This window comes from Hyaena hyaena, unplaced genomic scaffold (genome assembly GCF_003009895.1).
Source record: "Hyaena hyaena isolate Hyena2069 unplaced genomic scaffold, ASM300989v1 scaffold_397, whole genome shotgun sequence".
NCBI classification, from domain to species: domain Eukaryota; kingdom Metazoa; phylum Chordata; class Mammalia; order Carnivora; family Hyaenidae; genus Hyaena; species Hyaena hyaena.
In genome coordinates this window covers 823,018-846,548 of record NW_024081028.1, presented here as the reverse complement: position 1 = coordinate 846,548, position 23,531 = coordinate 823,018, and the positions used below count along the sequence as shown (strand labels likewise).

Here is a 23,531-nt window from a genome sequence, read left to right as displayed (position 1 = left end):
AGTTGGTTAGAAAATGGATGAACCTGTAACCTGTCAAAGCTTAAGAATACTCCGTTTGTGTTGCTGCCAGTTCAGTGGGTGGGGATAGGAGGACAATTCCATCCTGTTCCACTACCTGTTCTTTGGGTCCCATAGTGCTTGCATTGTCCCTGAGAAAGGCTAGGATGTGAGTGGAAGGTCAAGTGGTGGGACTCTGCCTTCCATCTCTCCATACATTTACAGCAGAATAGCTGTTTTGTTTGTCTTGCTTTTTTCTGTTTCATGAACTGGAGTTCTGTATGAAAGGTCTGTGTGGAAGGGACTCATTGAGAATGGGAACCACCGATGAATGTGGAACAGTACTTCTATATGCTAAAGTCTCCTGAGCCAAAAAAGAACACTCTATTTTGCTTCTTCTGTTCCACTTACTAGACAGCTTTCCCACCCTCCTAAAAACCAGTGTTCAAAATAGCCTTAAATGTTAGTGTTCAGGGCACTGTCCAGATCAATAGTGTGTTTTTATTACATCTTAAAATGTTTTCATTCCTTGTTTTTAGATGCCAATGAGAGCAGGTGCCAGCAAGCGAAGACAGAATTTGGTGTTGGCCTGAGATCTGGGGGAGAAAATCACCTCCGGCTTCTTGAAGGAACCCCCTCTCTCCAGTTGTGTTGGGCTGCTTGCTGCCAGGATTCTGCCTGCCATGCCTTTTGGTGGTTAGAAGGGATGTGCATTCAGGCAGACTGCAGCAGGCCCCGGAGCTGCCAGGCTTTTAGGACAGACTCTTCCAATTCCATGCTGGTGTTTTTTAAAAAATTCCAAACTGCAAATGATTTGGGCTATCCACCTGAAGAAGATGAACCACATATTCTGGAGCTAGGTTGGAGCAGGGTATTTTGGAGGAGACAGAGTCCACCTAGAGCTCCACTTGGACCCACTGTATCTTCTGTTGACCAGCAGAGCTTAATCAGGAAGCTTCGGAAGAGAGAGAGTCCCAGTGAAGAAGTAACTACACATATAGTGACACAGCATTCTGAAATGAATGACTCCAAGGAAGGAGGTGATCTGAATACCAGTGGTTCTGCAGAGGTAAGCTTATTATGAATAAGGAGCAGACAAACTGTTGAGTCTGCTTTCACATTTGACACACACGAGCAGTGAAGCTGCCTGTGGGAAGCACTCTATGCTGAGGAGTATATGTATAAAGCTGCTTGGTGTCATCTTTGTGGGTGTTGCCCAGATGTTACAAGCGTAGTTGGACCTCAGAGATGTTCACTACATTACAGGTCTGACCGTTGTTTTGGTAAAAGCTGAAATCTGCTCGTTATCTAGTCTAAGCTGGTTCTTGACTATAGGTAAATGTAGTTGTGAGTTGTGTGGTGTCAGTCTTCACCAACAGTTCTGCAGTATTTTCTGCCAGATTGCAAAACATTTGATTGATGTGGTTGCATTCAAGCTGTCTTCCCTCTTCCCCATCTCCCATATGTAAATACATTTCCTTATGTAGTTTCTATTCCAGTCTGAAGTAGCCATTCCTGGCACCACAGACTAAGACCTGACTTACTGGGCTGGGGAGCCAGATGTGGCCATTAACCAAGAGGTCTTTGGGATGACTTCTCACCAAGCTTTGTATGCCAAGGGAGATACCACCAGTAGAGTTTATTCTGCTTGTTATGCTTCTTCATTGTTGATCTTCCTGGGCAAATGATTAAAAGGAGTGACTCACTCTGTGCTCAGCCTCCCTTGATTGCTTGACTTATTTTTGTATTTGTTTTGTCCTAGTTGTCTCTATCAAGTTGAAGCCAGAGTGGGGAAGCTACTACATGCCAGGCACTATGTGTGCTAATTGTCGTACAATGTCATTTTATTTAATTTTCATAGTAATATTCCCAAGGTGGTATTATTAGCCCTGTCTTACTAGTGAGGAAACCAAGGTCCAGTGAGGTTAAACAGTTTGATTGCGCAGCTAGTGAATAACAAACCTAGGATTAGAATGCAGATTTAATATTAGGAAAAAACCTTTCAGTGCAGTATTAGAGATAAAGTCTTAGTTTTAATATGCCCATAAACATTAGACATCTATTGTCAATGTCAAGTACTTTGCTAAGCACTAGAGATAGAAAGGTGAGCAAGATATGGCCTGTGCCCTCAGGGAGTTTATAGAGTAGTGGAGACTCAGACCCAAAGGTTGGGTATTTATAATAGTGTGTAATTATTGCATTAGTAGAGTTATATACACAATACAGTAGGAACAGAAAAGAGGAAGTGATTCATTTGAGCAGGCAGATGGTATGTATGTGCAAGGAAGACTTCACAGAAATGTTTAATTTATTTTTTTTAATTCTTTTTAATGTTTGCTTATTTTTGAGAGAGAGAGAGAGTGAGCAAGCGAGCATGAGTGGGGGAGGGGCAGAGAGCGAGTGAGACACAGGTTCTCAGGCTCTGAGCTGTCTGCACAGAGCCCGACATGAGGCTCGAAACCATGAACTGTATGATCATGACCTTAGCCGAAGTTGGATGTTTAACCGACTGAGCCACTCAGGCGCCCCAGAAATGTTTAATTTATATTATTTCTTTTTTCTCTCTAAGTGTTTATTACCTACACTAGATTATAATCCTCTTTTTAAAAATTTTAATTCCAGTGTAGTTAACATACAGTGTTAACAGTAGTTTCAGGTGTACAATATAGTGATTCAACAGTCCCATATATTATCCAGTGCTCATCAAGTTAAGTGTACTCTTAATCCCCCTCACCTGTTTCACCTGTCCCCCACCCCCCACCCCAGTAACCATCTTTAATCTATTTCTTGAAGGATGTGTAGGATTTTGCTGGGGACATAGGCACAGTGCATGCAAAGGCTTGGTCATTTGGCAAATATTTTTTGCCTATTTCCTGTGTGCAAGGTATTATACTAAGCTAGACACTGGGGATATTATGGTAAACAAGAGAGACATGATTTCTCCCCCAGCAGAGTTTATACTCTGTAAAGGAAAACAGACATTATGTTTATAATAATTAAATAATTGTAACTTGATATAGGTTTAAGAGGATAAGTGCAGAGTGCTGGAAGAGCATCTAACAGGGACTTAATTGAGACTAAGGGGTACGGTTAGGTACTTTAAAGAAAGTTTAAGTTGAGACTTGATGTGGAAGGAGTTTGGAAAAGAAGCAGGCAAAGTATTTCAAGCAGAAAGCTAACAATTTCAAAGTTTGTTAGGTGCCCTAGAGTGTGGCAAGATCAAGAAGTTGAGAGAGGCTGGTCATGTTCAACGAAGAAAGCCAAAGGTGAAAGAGGAGGCTTGTGAGCTGTAGAGAGCTTCCATGCCTTCTTAAGCTTTTGGTCTTTATCTTCAGGTCAGTGAGAAGTCGTTAAAGAATTTTAAGTAGGGGATAACTTGATCAGATATGTTGCTATGTGGTGAATCGATTGTAGAGAAGCAAGAATGTACATGGAGCAATCAAATGAGCTCTTCAAGGCAAGGGAACCATTGTACTAGAGAAAGAGGTTGAAAATACAGGAAAGGGGATAAACAACGAATAATTCCTTAAAATGATGGTTCACAAACCTTAGCACACATTAGAATTGTCTGGAGGCCTTGTTGAAAACAGTTTGGCCTCAATTCCAGAGTTTCTGATTTAGTAGGTCTAGAATGAGGCCTGAGAATTTGCATTTGTAACAGATTCTGGGGAGTGCCAGTGCTGCTGGTCTGAGAAGCACACATTCTAGTGCCTTACAGGTGAGTGGGTTTGAATCCAGAGCACAGAGGACCAAGATTAGCCTTAAGCAGAAGGAGACACATCTCCTTCATGATGACAGGAAGGAAGAAATAGGTGAATATAGGTGTAGCAAAGGTGGGTTATAGGTTCAGTCGAAGGAAATTGTGGTAGTTCTAATCTCATGCCTGTTTTTCTGTTTTTTTTTTTTTTAAATTTTTTTAATGTTTTATTTATTTCTAGGAGAGAGAGAGAGAGCGTGAGCAGGGGAGGGTCAGAGAGAGAGGGAGTCACAGACTGAAACAGGCTCCAGGCTCTGAGCTGGCAGTCAGCACAGAGCCCGACGCGGGGCCTGAACCCACGAACCGCGAGATCATGACCTAAGCGAAAGTCAGACACCCAACCGACTAAGCCACCCAGGCGCCCCCTCATGCCTGTTTTTCTGAAGTGGGGTAGATCATTTGCTGCGAGTAGAAGCGGAAGTACGTGGAATGGGCATAGGTAGGTAGTAGGCAGGAAAAGCATAGGTTTGGAGACCGTGGTAAAGGTCTGAAACAGCCATTATGAAGGCTGGGAGAGGGCCAAGCAGGTAAGGAAATAGACTGCTGGTAGCACTGAAGACGGAGAGTACGGATGTAACAGTGGTACTCGTCCCTGCAGGTCTGTGGGTCTCCTCAGCGGCTCTCAGCGGCCCTGTCAAGAAAAGACTGATAGTTTGATTTACCCAAGGTTGAAACTTTGCCAGTCTTGTATAGAAGGAAATAGAGGCGTGGAAATTGAGGTTATTGTCAAGAGAGTGGATTAGGAAGATAGAAAAAGAGGCAAATATAAGAGGGACTGACTGACAGAGATATGATAGAGGAGTTTGGCATTTAGAGTTTTCCATGATGAGAGACAGATCTAGGAGGCACAAGTAAATGTGTGTCCTGTAAAACCGGAAGTAGTCATCAGAGGATGGGATATATATTTTTAAGTTTGTTTATTTTGAGAGAGAGAGGGAGGGAGGGAGCAAGCAAGCAGGAGAGGGACAGAGAAAGAGGGAGAGAGAAAATCCCAAGCAGCACAGAGCCTGATGCAGGGCTTGATCCCATGACTGTTAGATGATGACCTGAGCCAAAATTGAGTTGGCCACTTAACTGACTGAGCACCCCAAGGATGGGATATTTGAATCTAAGATCATCTGAGATCTTGGAGGTGGAGAAGTTCTGGTGACTACAGGATCTAGGTTGCAGCTGTGGAAGAGGGTTGCTGGGGTAGAGTAGAGTAGTTTATTGGAGACAAGGAGCTCAAAGAACTCAGGAAACTAAAAATAAATGTTGCATGAGTTATCCATGTAGACACTGAGATAGAGTTTATGATAATGATGATGATAGCAATAGCTACTATTTACTGAATGAGCACTTACCATTCTCAGCCCTTGACATGTTTTAACTTTTTTAATCCACATGACAACTCCTATGAAATACTATTAACTGTCTCTTTTTTAAATGAGGAAACTCAGGAAAAGAGAGGTTAAGGAACATGGCCAAGGCAATAATAGCTAGTATATGGTAGTACCAGGACTTGAACCCAGGCACTCTGATTCTATCCAGAGTCTGTCCTCTTAACCCTGTTACTGTTTAGGCAGGGATTTGGGGTAAAGAGGAGTTTTGCGAGCCAGTTGTCAAAGTCCTCAGCACAACAGAAGGAGTAGTGAGGGAGTTGGGAGAGGACAGCGTGGTAAGAGTTGAATTGCAGTAAGATGGCAGAGGAGAGAGGTTTTACAAAAGTAGAACAGCAATGGTTTGCAAAAGGCATTGGGAAGGGCAGTGAATGAAATACTAACCTGCCTTCACTCATGAAGTATGGGAGAGTAAAGAGCCCTCATATTGCAGAGATACATGGGAAATAGTATACTTAGGGAAGGGCACGCTCACAGTTAAGAATAGGGGTTCAAGGACCACTTTATGGGCATGTGACCTGTGCACTTGTACAAATCCTCACACTTAGGCCTTTCTCAGTTTTATGTGCTGCTATCATTGTCTTGAAATTCTTAATAGTTTTTGAGTAAGGGACCCTACATTTTTGTTTTGCACTGTATCCTGTATATTATGTAGGCTGTCCTGCAGGAGGTATAGGGAATAAAACAGGAAATACTGAGCTTCTAGGTGGTTTTTGATCATGGAATAGAAATTCTAGGTGATTAAATGAAATTTTTGGTAGAAAGAAAAGTAAGTTAGGTTTCACAGGAGAAGAAGTGTAGGTCTTTTAGGGAAAACAGTTGTGGTGTTAAATGTTTAACAACCAGGTCCCTCCCTTCCCGCAAAACCCAAAAACAAGCACTGAGTTGTAGATGTTGTCCATCATGGTGTAAATACACCCACCATGACCATTTTGGAACTTCCAACATGAGTTCAGAGAGATGTGCACAGTCAGGTCAGATGAGCCAGTTCCAGCAAACTTCCAGATAACTGTGATCAGTAAAATGAGAAATAGACTAGGAGAATGAGAAATACGGTAGATGGAGGCCTGGCAGTGTCCTGGAAGAAGGTAAAAACTCAAATTTGGGCCTTAGAGAATTCAACTGTGTCTTGGAAGGAAGATCCTGGGGTTGTGTTGCCTGGGGAGTACTTTTCCTTCTAGTTCGCCTACAGTGGACAGTGGCAGTAAATTGCTGCTAAGGAATGGGATTTGGAGCTTTATGGTCTAAAACAGAGAGTGGGTGGACATGGGGGGAGGAATATTGAAATATGAGCCCCAAGAGTGGGAAGGGGCCTTTGTGTAGTGTTGCACAGAGGCATTATATAGGTTGGCATCACTTGCTGAGAACTGTAAGCATTGTTAAAAAATAAGGCAAAGTGAATTCTTCAGTTCCAGACAAATTATGTCTAACCTTATATGCCATTTGTAGGAGCTTGAGGCCATAGATAATTCTGGAGGGGGGGTAGAATCACCTTGTGCATTCAGAATAGTTAACTGGTAGGCATTTCTTTTAGGAGAGGACTTGCAGCTCAAACTTTTGCTTAATGCACTGGGGAAAGGGAAGGAAGTGTATACGCTGCAGATCTTCTCCTTCTAATTAGGGATGGCTGGCTAGCAGTACTAGTTTCTAGTTTGTACTGTTGGCACTAAGGTAGGTCAAGCAACTCTGCATCCAAAGTGGTAAGAAATTGTATCATAAATTGCTCTCGTCTTGCCTGAAATGCCTACAGAGCTGGGTTGTTAGTAACAGTCTTCATTCTTTTGGAGACATACATACATTTTATCTAAGAGCCGGTATTGTGGACCTTTTGCAAATCCAAAAATGGAAAGGAATGTCACCAATTTATTCCCCTCTATATCACCTTAAAGAAGGAGAAGCTTGTACTGCTTGGTTTAAGTGCTGTCCTTTCTGTGTGGCGAACCTCTGAATTGTCAGCAGGAGGAGCATGAAGGCTTATTGCAGTTCAGCCATTGGCAGTTAATTGCTGCCGGTCCAGCTTTGCAGAACGCTGAGAAATGCTCTCTGAGCCCAGGAAATGAAGATCAAGTTAGGTATCCCCACGTGGAAGGTTTGGAAAACTGAGGCGCCCCTTTCTATGCCACCACCATCTCCCTGTTTCAAGTCAGTAACCATAGCCTTTCATCCTCTATAAGCCAGTGCCTTTCTGTGGGACAAATGTCTGAGAGGATAAATGAGTCAAGCCTTTGGGCACCTCTCTGCTGCCTTTTTTTACCAAGGAAAATTCTTGTGCTGACTCTTACCAACAGATAGAGGTGTGGGGTGTGGGCAGCGAAAGAGAAGAGCCTTGCATAACCAAGTACAAGACCCGGGTAGTTCTGTCTCCCTTGATCCCATGTTTTGATTTGGTTTGGTTTTCAGGGTATTTTGCTTGATCATTTTGTTTTGATTTTTATTTATTTAAAAAAATTTTTTTAAAGCATTTTATTTTTTTTAATTTATGTATTCCTGAGAGAGAGAGACAGTGAGAGAGAGACAGACAGACAGACAGCATGAGCAGAGGAGAGTCAGAGAGAGAGGGAGATACAGAATCTGAAGCAGGCTCCAGGCTCTGAGCTAGCTGTCAGCACAGAGCCCAACGCGGGACTCGAACCCACGAACCGTGAGATCGTGACCTGAGCCGAAGTTGGACGCTTAGCCGACTGAGCCACCCAGGTGTCCCTTAAAAAATTTTTAATGCTTATTTTTGAGACAGAGACATAGACAGTGAGCGGAGGAGGGGCAGATAGAGAGGGAGACAGAATCTGAAACAGGTTCCAGGCTCTGAGCTGTCAGCACAGAGCCCGCAGGACTTGAACTCACTAACCATGAGATTATGACCTGGGCTGAAGTCAGACACTTAACCGACTGAGCCACCCATGTGCCCCAACTTTGTTATGATTTTTAAAAAATCTTTCATAATACTTTAGTGTTGTGAAATTTTTGCCAAGCATTCATTTATTCTTCTGGCTATTATTTCCTGATATAATTGGAATTCCTCAGGGCTTACTTTCCCTCAGATTTTCATTCTCTGTTATCTGGGCCGCGCACAGGCTAGTAACTTTTACCAAAAATTGTTTAGCCTCCGGCCCCCTTCCAGCCCTCTGGCCTGAGTAAGTTGTATGACTTTGCTACCCCTCAGTGACCAAGGCCCTTCTAGTACTGTCTGTGTGCACACATATGCACTAAATGTCACCCCCCACCCCAATTCTAACCTTACATTACTGGCTTATTGCATTGAGAGAAAAACTAGGCAGCCTGTGCCCTTGTTGGGTGTGGGTGTGCAGAGATCCCTGCAACTGTGCTGTTCTTTTCTCAAAAGTATTAGTGCCTGAACTAGAATACCCTTTCCTTATTCCTCTCTCCCCTTAACTCTTCCCTTTCTCCTCTAATCTAAGTTTTCTGGTTCTTTTATCTGCTTATCTTTTAAAATCTATTTTTATGAAGTGAATTTAAAAATGTGTTTGTTGGCTACTTTAAGATTTTTTTTTTTTTTAAGTAATCACTACACCCAACGTGGGGCTTGAACCTACAACCCTGAGATCAGGAGTCACATGCTCCACTGACTGAGCCAGCCAAGTACCCCTGTTGGCTACTTTGCTAAGTTAACTTAGGAGGCAAGCAGTGATGAAGGTTTTGGTGTGGATGGGTTAATAGAGCATTGCTAATTGGCACACCTAGAGCCTTGGGAAGAAAGTCTCAAAACCAGCCATCTCTTAGCCAACACCCTTGTCATCTTTCCCCGTTTCTCTCTTCATGGTGGTCTTAGTTTCTGCAAAGAGACTGTGAGAACACATAACTTTGTAACTAACTGCTTGCAAAGATAAACCGTGTCCCGTTCTCCAGCCACAGCTTTAGTTGCTGAGAACTGGGTTGGAAAGTCTTTAAACCCCAATGGCTTTGCTATTGTAGGAAGACAGTCTTTCCTCTAGTAGGATTTTTGTTAATGACAATGATAGTTTTTGTTTTATTTTAATACAGTTGTGTCTCAAGTCAAAATGTGTCCAAAGTTCAATTTTTATGAACCATTCGTTCTTTTGTGTTAAGTAGTCACCAGGGTGGCTGTTGCCAGGGAGGGCCTTCTACCTGGACTGTGATGATATGACCTGAATAAGTGTGAACATCCTGTGTGGCCCTGCAGGTTCCTGATACTCAAAACCGAATAGCTTATGGTGGAGGTTTTTCGGGTCATCTTGAATTATGGTATTAATCACTGGGCTGACTTGTTTGATTGGGGGAGGGCGGCCCCAGCTAGGCCTGGGGAGAAAGAGAGAATGGAGAAGTGGTAGAAGGAGCTAGAGAGAAATGGCAAAAGAGAATGTGAATAGAAGCCTCTCATCATTCTGAATAAAGCTTCTTTGAAGATGAAATAGGTGTATGCACCTGAGGCATGATTATATGACTTATGGTTAGTTCAGAATTAGGTTGGTTTTTATGATTTCTGTCAAGTGCCAGAAAAAAATTGCCTAAGGAAATTTCATCCAAGTCTCAACCCTATATCATCCTCTTCAGATTTTCAGTATTGCCTCATAGTTTTCTGAAGTAAAATAATTTGCTCCATATCTCCTGTTCCTGCCTGTTTAAAATTTAATAATAATAAATAATAAACAAATTCTTTAAAAATAAAAACCTGCCTGCCTTGCTTAAAAATATTTATACTCTTATTTTGGGGACTCTATTCAAAAGCAGCAATTCCTAAAGAAAGACCTTCACACACAATGATGAGATGCTGTTTATTTAATTAAAAAATGGAAGCAGTCTGTCTAATAAGGGGAAAGTTGAAGTTGTGCATCCATTAAAAAAATATTTTTGGTTATATGAATGGCTCTTCTGAACTTCCTCTGCTCTCCACTTCAGCCACACCAAATGCTTTCTCTTCTGTGGTTATCATACTTCTAAAAACCAGCTTTCTTGAAGTGTGATTGACATATCATAAACTGTATGTTCATCTTTAAAGTATACAATTTGATTTAACAAAAATTTACCCGTAAAACCATCACCACAAAAAAGATAATGAACATATCCATTACTCCCTAAGTTTCCTCCTGTCCCTTTATAATCTGTCCTTCTTACTCCCTCCCTTATCTCATGACAACCACTGATTTGCTTTAGGTTTATATAGATTTTCTTGAATTTTTATATAAGTGGAATCATACATTATTCTCCTTTTTAACAATTTTATGGAGGTATATGCCATAAAACTTACTCCTTGTAAACATACAATTCAGTGATTTTATTAAGCATAGAGTTGTGCATTTTTTCTGTCACCCCAAAAACTTCCCTTTTGCCATCCCCACTCCCACTCTCAGTCCCAGGCATCCACTAATCTGCTCTCTCTATAAATTTTCCTTGTCTGGACTTTTCATGTAAATAGAGCCATGGAATGTGTATAGTCTTTTGAGTCTGGCTTCTTTCACCTAGCATCATGTTTTGATGTTCATCCTTGTCGTATATGTCACATCCTACATGGTGTGTAGTTGGTTCCCTTTAATTGCTGAATAGTGTTCCATTGTATGGATATATCATTTGTTTATCTGTTGATGGACATTTGAATTGTTTCTAGATTTTTGGCTGCAGATAAAGCTGTTAGGCACATTAGTGTAAAAGTCTTTGTATGGGGATATACTTTAATTTCTCTTGGGTAAATACCTAGGAGTGGAATAGCTGCATCATACTGTAGGTACATATTTAATATTATAAGAAACCACCAAACTGTTTTTCCAAGCAGTTGTACCATTTTACTTTCCCATTTGTAATGACTGAAAGTTCTAGGTGTTCCACATTCTCACTAAAACTTTGTATGGCTTTAGACATTGTAGTAGGTGTGTAACAGTATCTCATTGTGGTTTTTCTTTGTATTTTCTTCATGACTGATGATGTTGAACATCTTTTCATGTACTTATTTGCCATTTATATATTTTTTGGTAAAGTGTTTATAGTTTTCCCCATTTTAAAAATTGGGTTCTCTTACCACCTCACGCCAGTCAGAGTGGCTAAAATGAGCAAATCAGAGAACTCTAGATGCTGGCGAGGATGTGGAGAAACGGGCACCCTCCTACACTGTTGGTGGGAATGTAAACTGGTACAGCCCCTCTGGAAAACAGTGTGGAGGTTCCTCAGGAAACTAACACTAGAACTCCCCTATGACCCAGCAATAGCACTGCTAGGAATTTACCCAAGGGATACAGAAATGCTGAGGCATAGGAGCACATGTACCCCAATGTTCATAACAGCACTCTCCACAATAGCTAAAACATGGAAAGAGCCTAAGTGTCCATCAACAGACGAATGGATCAAGAAGATGTGGTTTATCTATACCATGGAATACTACATGGCAATGAGAAAGAATGAAATCTGGCCATGTGTAGCAACATGGATGGACCTTGAGGGTGTTATGCTGAGCGAAATAAGTCAGGCAGAGAAGGACAAATATCCTATGTTTGCACGTATAGGAGGATTAGGAGGAACTTGACGGAGGAACAAGGGGGAGAAGAAGGGTGGAAATGGTGGGGGAAAGGGAGAGAGGCAAACCATGAGAGACTCTTGAATGCTGACAAAAACTGAGGACTGATGGATGTGGGGGGGAGGAGGGATGGGCATGGAGGAGGACACTTGTGGGGATGAGCACTGAGTGTTATGTGGAAACTAACTTGACAATAAACTATTTGTAAAAAAAATAAAAAATAAAAAAAAAATTGGGTTCTCTTACATATATATTCTGCATATATGTCATTTATTAGATAAATATTCTCTCAATCTGTGGCTTGTCTTTTCATTCTCTTAGCAGTGTCTTCTGAGGAGCAGATATTAATTTTGATGATGTCTAGTTTATCAGTTTTTTAATTTCTGGATCATGCTTTTGGTATTGTATTTTAGAAATATTTTCTCTTGGGGCACCTGGGTGGCTCGGTCGGTTAAGCGTCCGACTTTGGCTCAGGTCATGATCTCACGGTTCGTGGGTTTGAGCCCTGTGTTGGGCTCTGTGCTGACAGCTCAGAACCTGGAGCCTGCTTCGGATTCTGTGTCTCCCTCTCTCTTTGACCCTCCCCTGCACACTCTGTCTCTCTCTTTCTCAGAAATAAATAAGGACATTAAAAAAAAAAACCTTTTTCTCCTAACTATTCTTCTAAAAGTTTTATAGTTGTAAGGTTTTTTTTGAATTTTATTTTTATTTTTTTTCCCTTCATAGTTTATTGTCAAGTTGGTTTCCATATACTACCCAGTGCTCATCCCAACAAGTGCCCTCCTCCATGCCCATCACCCCCTTTTCCCTCTCCCCCATCCCTATCAGCCCTCAGTTTGTTCTCAGCATTCAAGAGTCTCTCATGGTTTGCCTCCCTCCCTCTCCCCAACTATTTTTCCCCTTCTTCTCCCCCACAGTCCTCCGTTAAGTTCCTCCTAATCCACCTATATGTGAAAACATATGTTATCTGTAGTTTTAAGTTTTTAAATTCAAGTCTAGAATGTTATTATACATGGTAGGAGCTGTGAATGGAAGGGTTTTGTTTTGTTTTTTGGCATATGCATATCTGGTTGTGGTAGCACCATATTTTTTCCATCCTTTCTCCACTGAATTGCTTTTCACCTTTATTGAAAATCAGTTAACTGTGTATTTATGAATCTATTTCTGGGCTCTTTTTGGTTCCATCATTTTATTTGTTTATATTGATATATTGTCTGTATCAACACCACCCTATCGTTTATTTTTTTAAAGCAAGTTATTTGCCCAATGTGGGGCTTGAACTCATGATCCTGAGATCAAGAGTCACATTCTCTACCCACTGAGCCAGCCAGGCACTTCAACACCACACTATCTTGATAATGATAGCTTTGTAATATGTCTTTTATTCAGAGTATATAAATCTTACAGCTTTGTTCCTTGTTATCAGAAATTCTTTGGCTAGGGGCGCCTGGGTAGCTCAGTTGGTTGGGTGTTGGTCTTTGGCTCAGGTCATGATTTCAGGGTTCCTGGATTCAAGCCCTGAGTTGGGCTTTGCACTGACAGCATGGAGCCTGCTTTGGATTCTCTGTGTCCCCCTTCTCTGCTCCTCGCTGACTCAAGTGCGTGCTTTCTCTCAAAAATAAACAGTTAAAAAAATTTTTTTTTAAAATTTTTGGCTATTCTAGGTACATTATATTTCCATATAAATTTTAGAATCATTTTGTCAATAAAATCATCTCGTCAATTTATTTTTCAAAAGCCTTCTGGGATTTTTGTTGGGACTATATTTGGGTTGTAGATCAATTTGGGGAGAATTGATAGCCTAATAATAATAGTGCACATAGTGATCCACAAACACAGTATATCTTTCCTTTTATTATGTCATCGTTAATTTCTCTCAGCAATGTGTTGTTTTCAGGATATAGATCTTGCACATATTTTGTCAGATTTATTTCTAAGTATCTTATACTTTTGGTGCTATTATAATTGGCATTTTAAAAATTCAGTTTCTAAAATGCTCCCTGAAAGAAACTATAAAAAAATTCAGTTTCTGTTTGTTGCTAGTGTATAGAAATATAATTACTTTTTGTATATTAATCTTGTATCCTGAAACCTTGCTAAGCTCACTTATTCATACCAGTAACTTTTTTTGTAGTTCCCATTGGATTTTCTCTATTTATAGTCATGTTGTCTGTGAATAAAGACCATTCTACTTCTTTTCTGATGTGGATGCCTATTACTTCTTTTTCTTGCCTTATTGCACTGCCTAGAACCTTTACTACAATGTTGAATAAAAGTGGTGAAAGTGTTGATGTGAATTTCTATCAGGAATAAATGTTAGGTTTTGTCAAATGCTTTTTTTTACATCTATTGATATCATCACATGGGTTTTTGTTTTCAGTGTGTTAATATGGTAAATACCTTGATTGCTTTTGAGCATGAAATTACTTTGTGTTCCTGAGATAAACCCTACTTAGTCATGATATAGTATCTTTTCTATGTATTGTTATATTTGATCTACTAACACTTCATTATGAATTTTGAATTTGTATTCATGAGGGATATTAACCTGTGACTTTTAACATCAAAGACATACTGGCCTTATAAGATGAGCTGAAAGTTTTTACTCTTCTTTCATTTTCTGGAAAAGTTTGTGTAGAATCGGTACTATTTATTTCTTAAATGTTCAGTATAATTCCCCAGTGAAGTTATCTGGATCTGCAGCTCTTTGCAGGAAAATTTTAAACTATAAATTCATCATATAATAGATACATTGCAATTTAGGTTATCTATAATAGCTCTTCACGAGTGAGCTTTGGCAGATTGTGTCTTTCAGGGAATTTGTACGTTTTGTCCCAGTAGTCAAATTTATTGGCATAAAGTTGCTCATAATACTCCCTTTTTGCCCTTCTAATACCTGTAGAACATGTAGTGATGTTACCTCTTTCATTCCTACGCTTGATCTTAGCCAAAAGGCCGTGAAGCGATCCCTCTTTCATTCCTGATATTGGTAATTTGTGTTCTCTTTCCCTCTCCTATCCTCCCTCCCCCCATCAGACTGGCTAGATTTTCTTGATGAACCTTTGGTTTTATTCATTTTTCTCTATTGCTTTTCTATTTTATTGATTTCTGCTCTAATCCATTATTTCATTTCTTCTTCATAATTTGGATTTCATTTGCTCTTTTTCCAGTTTCTTAAGGTATACTCTCAATCATTAATTTGAGATATTTTTCCCTAACATAGGCATTTTGGTGCTATAAATTTTCCTTTAAGTACTGCTTTAGCCGAATGCTACAAATTTTGATATTTTGTTTTTACATTTTCATTCAATTCGGAATACTTTTAAATCTCCTTTTTGACTTTTCTTTGACCATTGGATTATTTAGAAGTATGTTATGTAGTTTCCAAATATTGGGGGAGGTCTTCCAGATATTGTTGTATTATTGATTGGTAATTTAATGCATTGCTGTCTGTGAACATTCTATGGCTTAAATCATTTTAAATGCATTGAGACCTGTTTTATGGTTCAGAAAATGGTCTGTCCTGGTAAATGTTCCTTGTGTATTTGAAATGAATATGTATCCTAATGTTATTGTTGGGTGAGTCTTCTATAAATGTCAAATAAGTCAAATTGGTTACTGTTGTTCAGATCTTCTATATCCTTACTTATTTCCTATTAGTTTCTATCAGTTATTTAGAGAGGTGATGAAATATCACACTGTATTTGTGGATATATCTGTTTCTCCTAACTGTTAGATTAGCTTTTGCTTCATGTACTTTGAAAATTTTATTAGCTATATAAATGTTTAGGAGTGTTATATACTTTTGGTGAATTGACCTTTTTATCATTATAAAATTATCTTCTTTACCTTTGATAATATTCTTTACTCTGAAATTTGTGTGTCTGATATTGATGCATCCAATCAGGCTTTCTTTTGGTTAGTATTAGCATAATATATCTTTTTCCATGGTTTTATCTTTAACCAGTTGTGTTTTTATAGCATAATGTATCCTTTTTCCACATTTTTACGGTTAACTTACTTGTGTTTTTGTATTTAAAATGGATTTCTTATAGGCTATATATAGCTGGATATTGCTTTTTATCCAGTCAGATCATTAATCTCTGGTGATTAACTGGGGTATGTAGACTATTGTGACTACTGATCTCATTGGAGTCCAATCTACCACCTCAGTATTTATTTAGTGTTTGTCCCATGTGTTCTTTGTTCATTTTATCTCTATTTTTATGCTTTCTCTTGAATTAACTGTTTTTCATTTCATTTTACATACCTTTCTTGATTTATTAGTGATGATAGGCAGAACAGTGGTTCCCCCTAAGGAGGTCCATGTCCAACTCTCAGGAACCTGTACTATGTTATGTTACATAGCAAATAGGAATTAGGGTTGCAGATGAAATTAATGTTGTTAAACAGCTGACCTTAAAATAGGGAGATTACCCTGCATTTTTTGGTAAGCCAAATTTATACACAAGGGTCCTTAAAAATGGAAGAGGATGATACAACTATAGAAGAAAGACAGAGAGATATAACATTGCTTGCTTTGAAAATGGAGGGAGGGGACCATGAGCCAGAGAAAATGGATGGCTTCTAGAAAATGGGAAAAGCAAGGAAACAGTTTCTCTCCTAAAGCCTTCAAAAAGGAAGAAAGCCCTGTCAACCCCTTAATCTTAGCCTAGTGAGATCTCTGCTGGATTACTATCCTGCAGAACTGTAAGATAATAAATGTTTGTGGTTTAGGTTGCTAATGTGTTAAATTTTTATAACGGCAATAAAAAGATTAATAGTATAATAGTTATGTAGTTTTACTGGTTGCTATATAGTTTATAGTTCACATCATTTGCTTATCAAGAACTACATTCAAATAATACTTTACTAGTTCCTATATGGTGTAAGGGCCTTACAACAGTTTGCTTCTATTTTCTTTTTCCAGCCTTTGCTCTATTGTCATACATTTTACTTCTACATATGTTTTAAACCATAGCAGTCTATTACTACTATTTTTGCTTTAAACAGCCAGTTACCAAAAAAATAAATAAAAATGAAAATTAAAAAAACCCCAGCCAGTTACATTTTAAAGAAGTTTGAATAAGAAGAAATGTATAACCAATTAGTTACTATTTTCATTAAAAAAATTTTTTTAGTTACTATTTTCAGTGTTCTTTATGTAGTATTCAGTATTACTTTATGTAGATCCAGGTTTTCATTTGGTATCATCTTTCTTTGTCTTGAAGGATTTCCTTTATAATTTCTTGTGGTGTAAGTTTGTAGTGATGAATTTTTTCATCTTTTGTATGTCTGAAAAGTCTTTAATTTACCTTCATCTTTGAAAAATATCTTCACTGTTTAAGTAAATCTAAATTGGCAGGGTTTTTTTTTTCTCATAGTACCTTTTTTATTAAAAATTTTTTTTAAATGTTTACTTTTACTTTTGAGAGAGACAGAGACAGAGTGTGAGCAGAGGCGGGACAGAGAGAGAGGAAGACAGAATCTGAAGCAGGCTCCAGGCTCTAAGCTGTCAGCACAGAGCCTGATGTGGGGCTAGAATTCACGAACCATGAGATCATGACCTGAGCTGAAGTTGAATCCTTAACTGACTGAGCCACTCGAGTGTCCTATAAAAAAAATTTCTTAGGGTGACTGGGTGGCTCAGTCAGTAAAGCCTCTGACTTCAGCTCAGGTCATGAACCCATGGCTCGTGAGTTTGAGCCCCGCATCAGGCTCTGTGTTGACAGCTCAGAGCCTGGAGCCTGCTTCAGATTCTGTGCTTCCCTCTTTCTTTGCCTCTCCCCATGCTCATACTCTGTCTTTCTTTCTCTCTCAAAAATAAATAAACATTAAAAAAATTTTCTTTTTATTTACTTAGAGCAAGCAAGCAGGGGAGGGCCAGAGAGAGAGGGAGAGAGAGAACCCTAAGCAGGCTCTGTGCTGTCAGGGCGGAGCCCAACACGGGGCTTGATCCTGCGAGCTGTGAGATCATCACCTGAGCCAAAATCAAGAGCTGGACACCTAACTGACTGAGCCACCCAGGTGCCCCTGCTTACAGTACTTTAAAGATACTGTGGCAATGTCTTCTAGTTTGTGTTGTTTCATTGAAAAGTCTGCTGTAATTTTTATATATTTTTTTCCTTTATATATAATGTGTCTTTTTTCTCTGCTGCTGCTTTTAAGATTTTCTCTTTATCACTGTTTTACGTAATTTCATTATGTTATTCCTTGGTGTAGTTTTCTTTATGTTTCTTATGCTTGGAGTGTACACTGAAATTTATATTTAAATGTGGGTTTATAGTTTTCATCAGATTTGGACATTATTGACTATTATTTTTCCAAATATTTTTCTGTCCCCTCTTCCTTTGAGAACTCCAATTACAAGTGTATTTGGTCACTTGAATTTGTATTATAATTTGCTGCTGTTTTGTTCATTTCTTTTCAGTCTTTTGTTCTCTGTGTTTCATTTTGAATCATTCCTGTTAACATGTCTTTAAGTTTACTGATCTTTTCTTCTGCATTATCTACTGTGCCATTAAATCTTCACTGTGTATTTTGTGTGTATGTCTGTACATAAGCCAAGATAACCATACCTTCATCACAGCAGTGGTTCATACACACATACACACACACACACACACAATTCTCTACAGTGTATATTTCATCTTATACATTATAATCTTCATCTCTAGAAGCTTGATTTGGATTTTTAAAAAAAATATATCTTCCTGGGGCTCCTGGGTGGCTCAGTTGGTTAAGTGTCTGACTCCGGCTCACGTCATGATCGCATAGTTCGTGAGTTCAAGCCTTGCATCGGGCTCTCTGCTGTCAGCACAGAGCCTCCTTTGGATACCCTGTCCCCCTCTGTCTGTACCTCTCTGCTACTCACTCTCTGTCTCATTCTCTAAAATAAACATTAAAAAAAAACACTAAAAAAAAAAAATCTTCCATGTCTCTACTTAGGTACTCTTTCCTATAGCTTCTTGAATATATGGAATATTTTAATACCTTTGGCTTCTAGTTCTGTTATTCCTGTTTTTTCTGGGTCAGTTTTAATTAATTGATATTTTTCCTTATTACAAGAGCAGTGCTATTCCCAAGTATTCTATTTTTAAGCCTCGTTTCCTTTCCTTACTTGCTCTTTTTGGGCAAGGTTATGTATTCCCATGGCTTCAGCTGCTGTCTTTGGGATCTTGATTCCAACCTTGGGTCTCTATTTGAATTTCCCAGCTGTATCTCAGGTTCAGTATGTTTGAAACATAACTTGCCTATTAGTTTCTTAAAGTTGCTCCTTTGTAGTCTATCTTAGTTTTTGACACCACTATAGTTAGTCCCTCAACTAAAGCTCGAAACATGGGAGTCATCTTAGATTCTTTTCCCTAAGCCCCTAATGCATTTCAGCTTCACGAATATTGGATTCTTAATATTTTAAAATTCATCCCACAGGAGGAATTTCCAGTAATGGTGGCAGAGTAAAGTGGTCTCCTGAATCCTCCCACAGATAATAATTATAAAATATGTAAAAAAAAAAATGTATTTAAGGAAATTGGAAAGGATCCAAAAGCAGACAGAAGCTAGAGGAGAGCTTACTCCTGAAAAAACAGCAACTGGAAGTGATAAGAATTGTGAGTTTGCAGCTTTTAAAAACTTTTGCCTGAAGGCATTCACTAACCCCCACAGCAGAGGAAAGTGGCAGTGGAAAACCTCAGTTTTATTTCCTTATGGTGGCAAAGAACAGATTTCAAGATAGAAAAATTACCTGAAAATTTATGGGGTAAGTAAGAAAACCACAGAAGATGGTGAAATCCATAACCTGATTATAAACTCTACTAAAATCCCTGAACCTCTAGACTACATCTACGTAGGAAGATTCTGGAGGGCAGGGTAATAAAGCAGGCAGAGAACAGAGAGCTAGAGTTCTCTCTTTGAAAGACAGAACGTAATGCCACTTGAGCTCTGTGGGTTTAACTGAGTGCATGTGTAGCTCAAGTGGCAGAACTCTGAAGTCTTACTGACTTGGGGAGTGAGAGTACAGAGTCTAAGGCTGAAAAAATTAGGGAGTAATCTCATGAAGTTAAGAAAGCAGAGAGAAAGGAGGCCCCAATTCTGGGTATATAATCTATGACAAAGTTCTTTTGCTAATCATCAGATTAAATGAGAACACCTGCAGGAGACCAGGCTCAAAAAGCAGCTGCAGGAATTACACAGAGATAGCAGTTGCTGCACATTGTAGGGGAAGCAAAGTTTACAGTTCTAAGTTCAGGTAAGTTACTTGCCTACTGGAGAAAACTGTAAATAATCCCAGTGAAAACACAGTAGAATCCAGAGTCGCTGCAAATATTTAGATAGGTGTCCAGTATTCAAACAAAAACTGTTAGACATGCAAAGACACAGGAGAAAGTGACCCATACTCAGGGGGTTAAAACAGTCAATGGAAACGGATTCCAGTTTGATTCAGATATTGGAGTTAGTAGTCAAAGACTTCAAAGTATGTTAAAGGAAAATGGCTTTAGTGAGTAAACAATTAAGAAATTTCAAAAGAAATGTAAACAGTTTTAAAAATGGGAAAATATAAATTAGAGAACTTCCACTTATGGCATCATGAGAGGGTCCCTAATTTTCTCATTGAAAAAATAAGTATAAAACTGAACAGAACTGTCAAAAACAAATATTTTAGGCAACTAAAAATATAATAGAGATAGAAGCAAATTGAGAAGCATTTATTTTGAAAAGCTGGTAATACTTTGAGGAGGTACAGAGGATGTCCTGATTCTTTTCTTACATGTCTCAACATCTGGTTGGAAACTGGAAATTTCTTCCCAGGGCTTCCCCTGTCAGTGTACCTCATCACTCCAGCTCAGGTGACAGGAAATGTAGTTTTACCAGTATATGGTTGGACATGAAAACTAGCCATTTTTAATTTTATTTTAATTTTATTTTTTTTAATGTTTTTTTTTATTTATTTCTAGGAGAGAGAGAGAGAGAGCGTGAGCAGGGGAGGGTCAGAGAGAGAGGGAGTCACAGACTGAAACAGGCTCCAGGCTCTGAGCTGGCAGTCAGCACAGAGCCCGACGCGGGGCTCGAACCCACGAACCGCGAGATCATGACCTAAGCGAAAGTCGGATGCTTAACTGACTAAGCCACCCAGGCGCCCCGAAAACTAGCCATTTTTTAGAGGGCCGACATGGTTTGGGGCAAAGGGTGAAAACTCATAGCTTTGCCAACTGAAAGTGGCAAACTTAGTTGGGAATGAATGGAGCGAAGCCACAGCTTTGCTAGCCTGAGCAGCAGTGCCTGCTGGGGTGAGTGGTGGGTCTGCCAGAAACTTAATGGGAAGATCTTAAAAATAAAAGAGCCATAGAAGGGCTAAGATAAGCTCTCCACATATCCCTGGTTAACTGAGAAACTACCTGTGCAAAAGATACCCACGAGAAGCTGGTAAAAGGTAAAAATCAAAGGAGACTTGAGAATTGGCTGCAACTTTCAGTGCACTCCCCAAGGAACACACAGATGGACTGTCAGAGGGTGAAGCTTTATGGGCTTAATGTGTTTGAGTGACCTCTGTCTAATCATTGACTGACTGCTAAACTATGCAGATACAGTAGTGACACCTAGGAAGCCAGGCTAAAATAAAAGTAAGAATAAACAAACAAACAAAAAAAAAACTGAGGAAAGGTATCACTGGTAACATTCTGTGGGAGGGAGTCTGATTCTTTAAGCACAGAGACTTACTAAAAATAATCAACAGCCCATTAGAAAATGAAATAGGGTCCCAAATTGCTACAATATGTGATCTAAAATTTCAGTTTCCAACCAGATATTATGAGACATGTAAAAAAAGAATCAGGAAAGTTTGACCTGTACTCAGGGGAAAAAAAAAGTAATCAGTAGAAGTGAGTTCCGAGAGGACTCAGCTGTCAGATTTAGCAAGACTTCAATACTGCTGTTAAAACCATGCTTAGGGGCACCTGGGTGGCTGAGTCAGTTGAGAGTCTGACTTTGGCTTAGATCAAGATCTCACAGCCCATGAGTTTGAGCCCTGCGTCAGGCTCTGTGCTGACAGCTTGGAGCCTGGAGCCTGCGGCCTGCTTCAGATTCTGTCTCTCCCTCTCTCTCTGATCCTCTCCCACTTGTACTCTGTCTCCATCTCTCCAAAAATAATAAACATTAAAAAATTTTTTTAAATGCTTAGAAAGTTAAAGGAATCCGTGTTCAAAGATATAAAGAGAACAAGATAAAAATTACCCCACAAATAGTGGCTTTAACCACTTTTACTCAGCGTTGTACTGGAGGTCCTAGCCAATGTAATAATGCAAGAAAGAGAAATTAAATGAATACAAATGGGAGACAAAGACGAAAACTGCCTTTATTTACAACTGATAGAATCGTGTACCCAGAAAATTCCAAGGAATCTGTACAAAAACTACTGGAACTATTAAGGGAATTTAGAAAGGCTACAGGATATAAGACCAATATACAAAAATCAGTTGTATTTATATATTAGCAATGAATACTTGGAAATTGAAGTTTTTAAAAATGTATAGCATCTAGGGCACCTGGATGGCTTAGTTGGTTAAGCATCTGACTGTTGATTTTGTCTCAGGCCATGATCTCATGATTCATGAGATAGAGCCTCATGTTGGGCTCTGGGATGCCAGTGTGGACCTGCTCGGGATTCTCTCTCTTTCTGTCTCTGCCCCTCTTCCACTTGCATGCATGCTCGCTCTCTCTCTCTCTCTCTCTCAATAAACATTAAAAAAATTTAAAAAGTATGGCATACAAAAACATAAAATACTTAAGGATGAATTTACAAAATATGTGCAAGAGCTACATACCAAAAACTGTAAAACATGGCTGAGAGAAATTAAAGAACTAAATAAATGGAGAAATAATACCACATTGTAATAGTGTTCCCTCCAAAATAATGTCCTCCTGGAACCTCAGTATCTGCCCTTATTTGGGAATAGGATATTTGTAAATGTAGTTAGTTAAGGATCTTAAGTTAAAATCATTCTTTATTTATCTAGGGTAAGCTCTAAATCCAATGACTGGTGTCTTCATGAGGAAGGAAAGGTAGATTTGGACCCATAGAGACAAAAGGAAGACAGCCATGTGAAGATGGGGGTAGAGATTGAAGTTATATTGCCACAGCCAAGAAATGCTAAGAGCTTCTGAGAGTTGAAAGAGGCATAGAAGGTCTCCCCAGAGGCCTTCAGTGGGATTGTGGCCCTGCAGATGTCTTGATTTCAAACTTTTGGCTTCTAGAACCGTGAAGGAATAAGTTTCTGTTGTTTTAGGCCACTGTTTGTGGTAATTTATTATGGCAGCCCTAGGAAACTCGTACAATCATGTTCATGGATTGGGACTTAGAATGTCAAAACAATCTTGAAAATAAACAACAAAGTTGGAGGACTTAAACTCTGTAAATTTAAGACTTACAGTAAAGCTGCAGTCATCAAAGCAGAAGTATTGTTGTAAAGATATATATACTAAATTAGTGAAACAGAATAATGTCCAGAAATAGACCCACACAAATATGGTTAGTCGATGTGCCAAGGCAAGTCCATGGGGAGAGGATAATCTTTTCAATAAATAGATGCTGGAACAATTGGATAGTGATATGAAAAAACATGAGTATTGACCCTTACCTCATACTGTACAGAAAAATTAGCTCAAATGTATCATAGACCTAAATTTAAGAGCTAAAATTATAAAACTTACAGAAGAAAACAAAGGAGAACCCTTTTGTGATCTTGTCACTAAATGAATAAACTAATATCACTAAAAGCATGAACCATAAAAGAAAAAAAAAGATAAATTAGAATAAAAAAATAATAAACTTTTGGTATTTAAAAACACCAGTAACAAAAATGAAAAGGCAAGCGACAGACTGGGAAAACATATTTACAAATTAATACCTAACAAAGGTCAT

At 39.0% G+C, this 23,531-nt stretch overlaps 1 protein-coding gene across 6 annotated transcripts in view; it reads left to right on the top strand.

Annotated features, from left to right (window-relative positions):
• The window catches only part of KIAA0319L (KIAA0319 like), a 94,749-nt gene that overhangs the window by 29,720 nt on the left and 41,498 nt on the right, over positions 1–23,531 (top strand). For all 6 annotated transcript variants that reach the window (XM_039251738.1, XM_039251739.1, XM_039251736.1 and 3 more), the window contains one exon: positions 537–1,066. In XM_039251738.1, the coding sequence (XP_039107669.1) occupies positions 537–1,066 (530 nt within the window). The remainder of the gene's footprint in view (positions 1–536; positions 1,067–23,531) is intronic.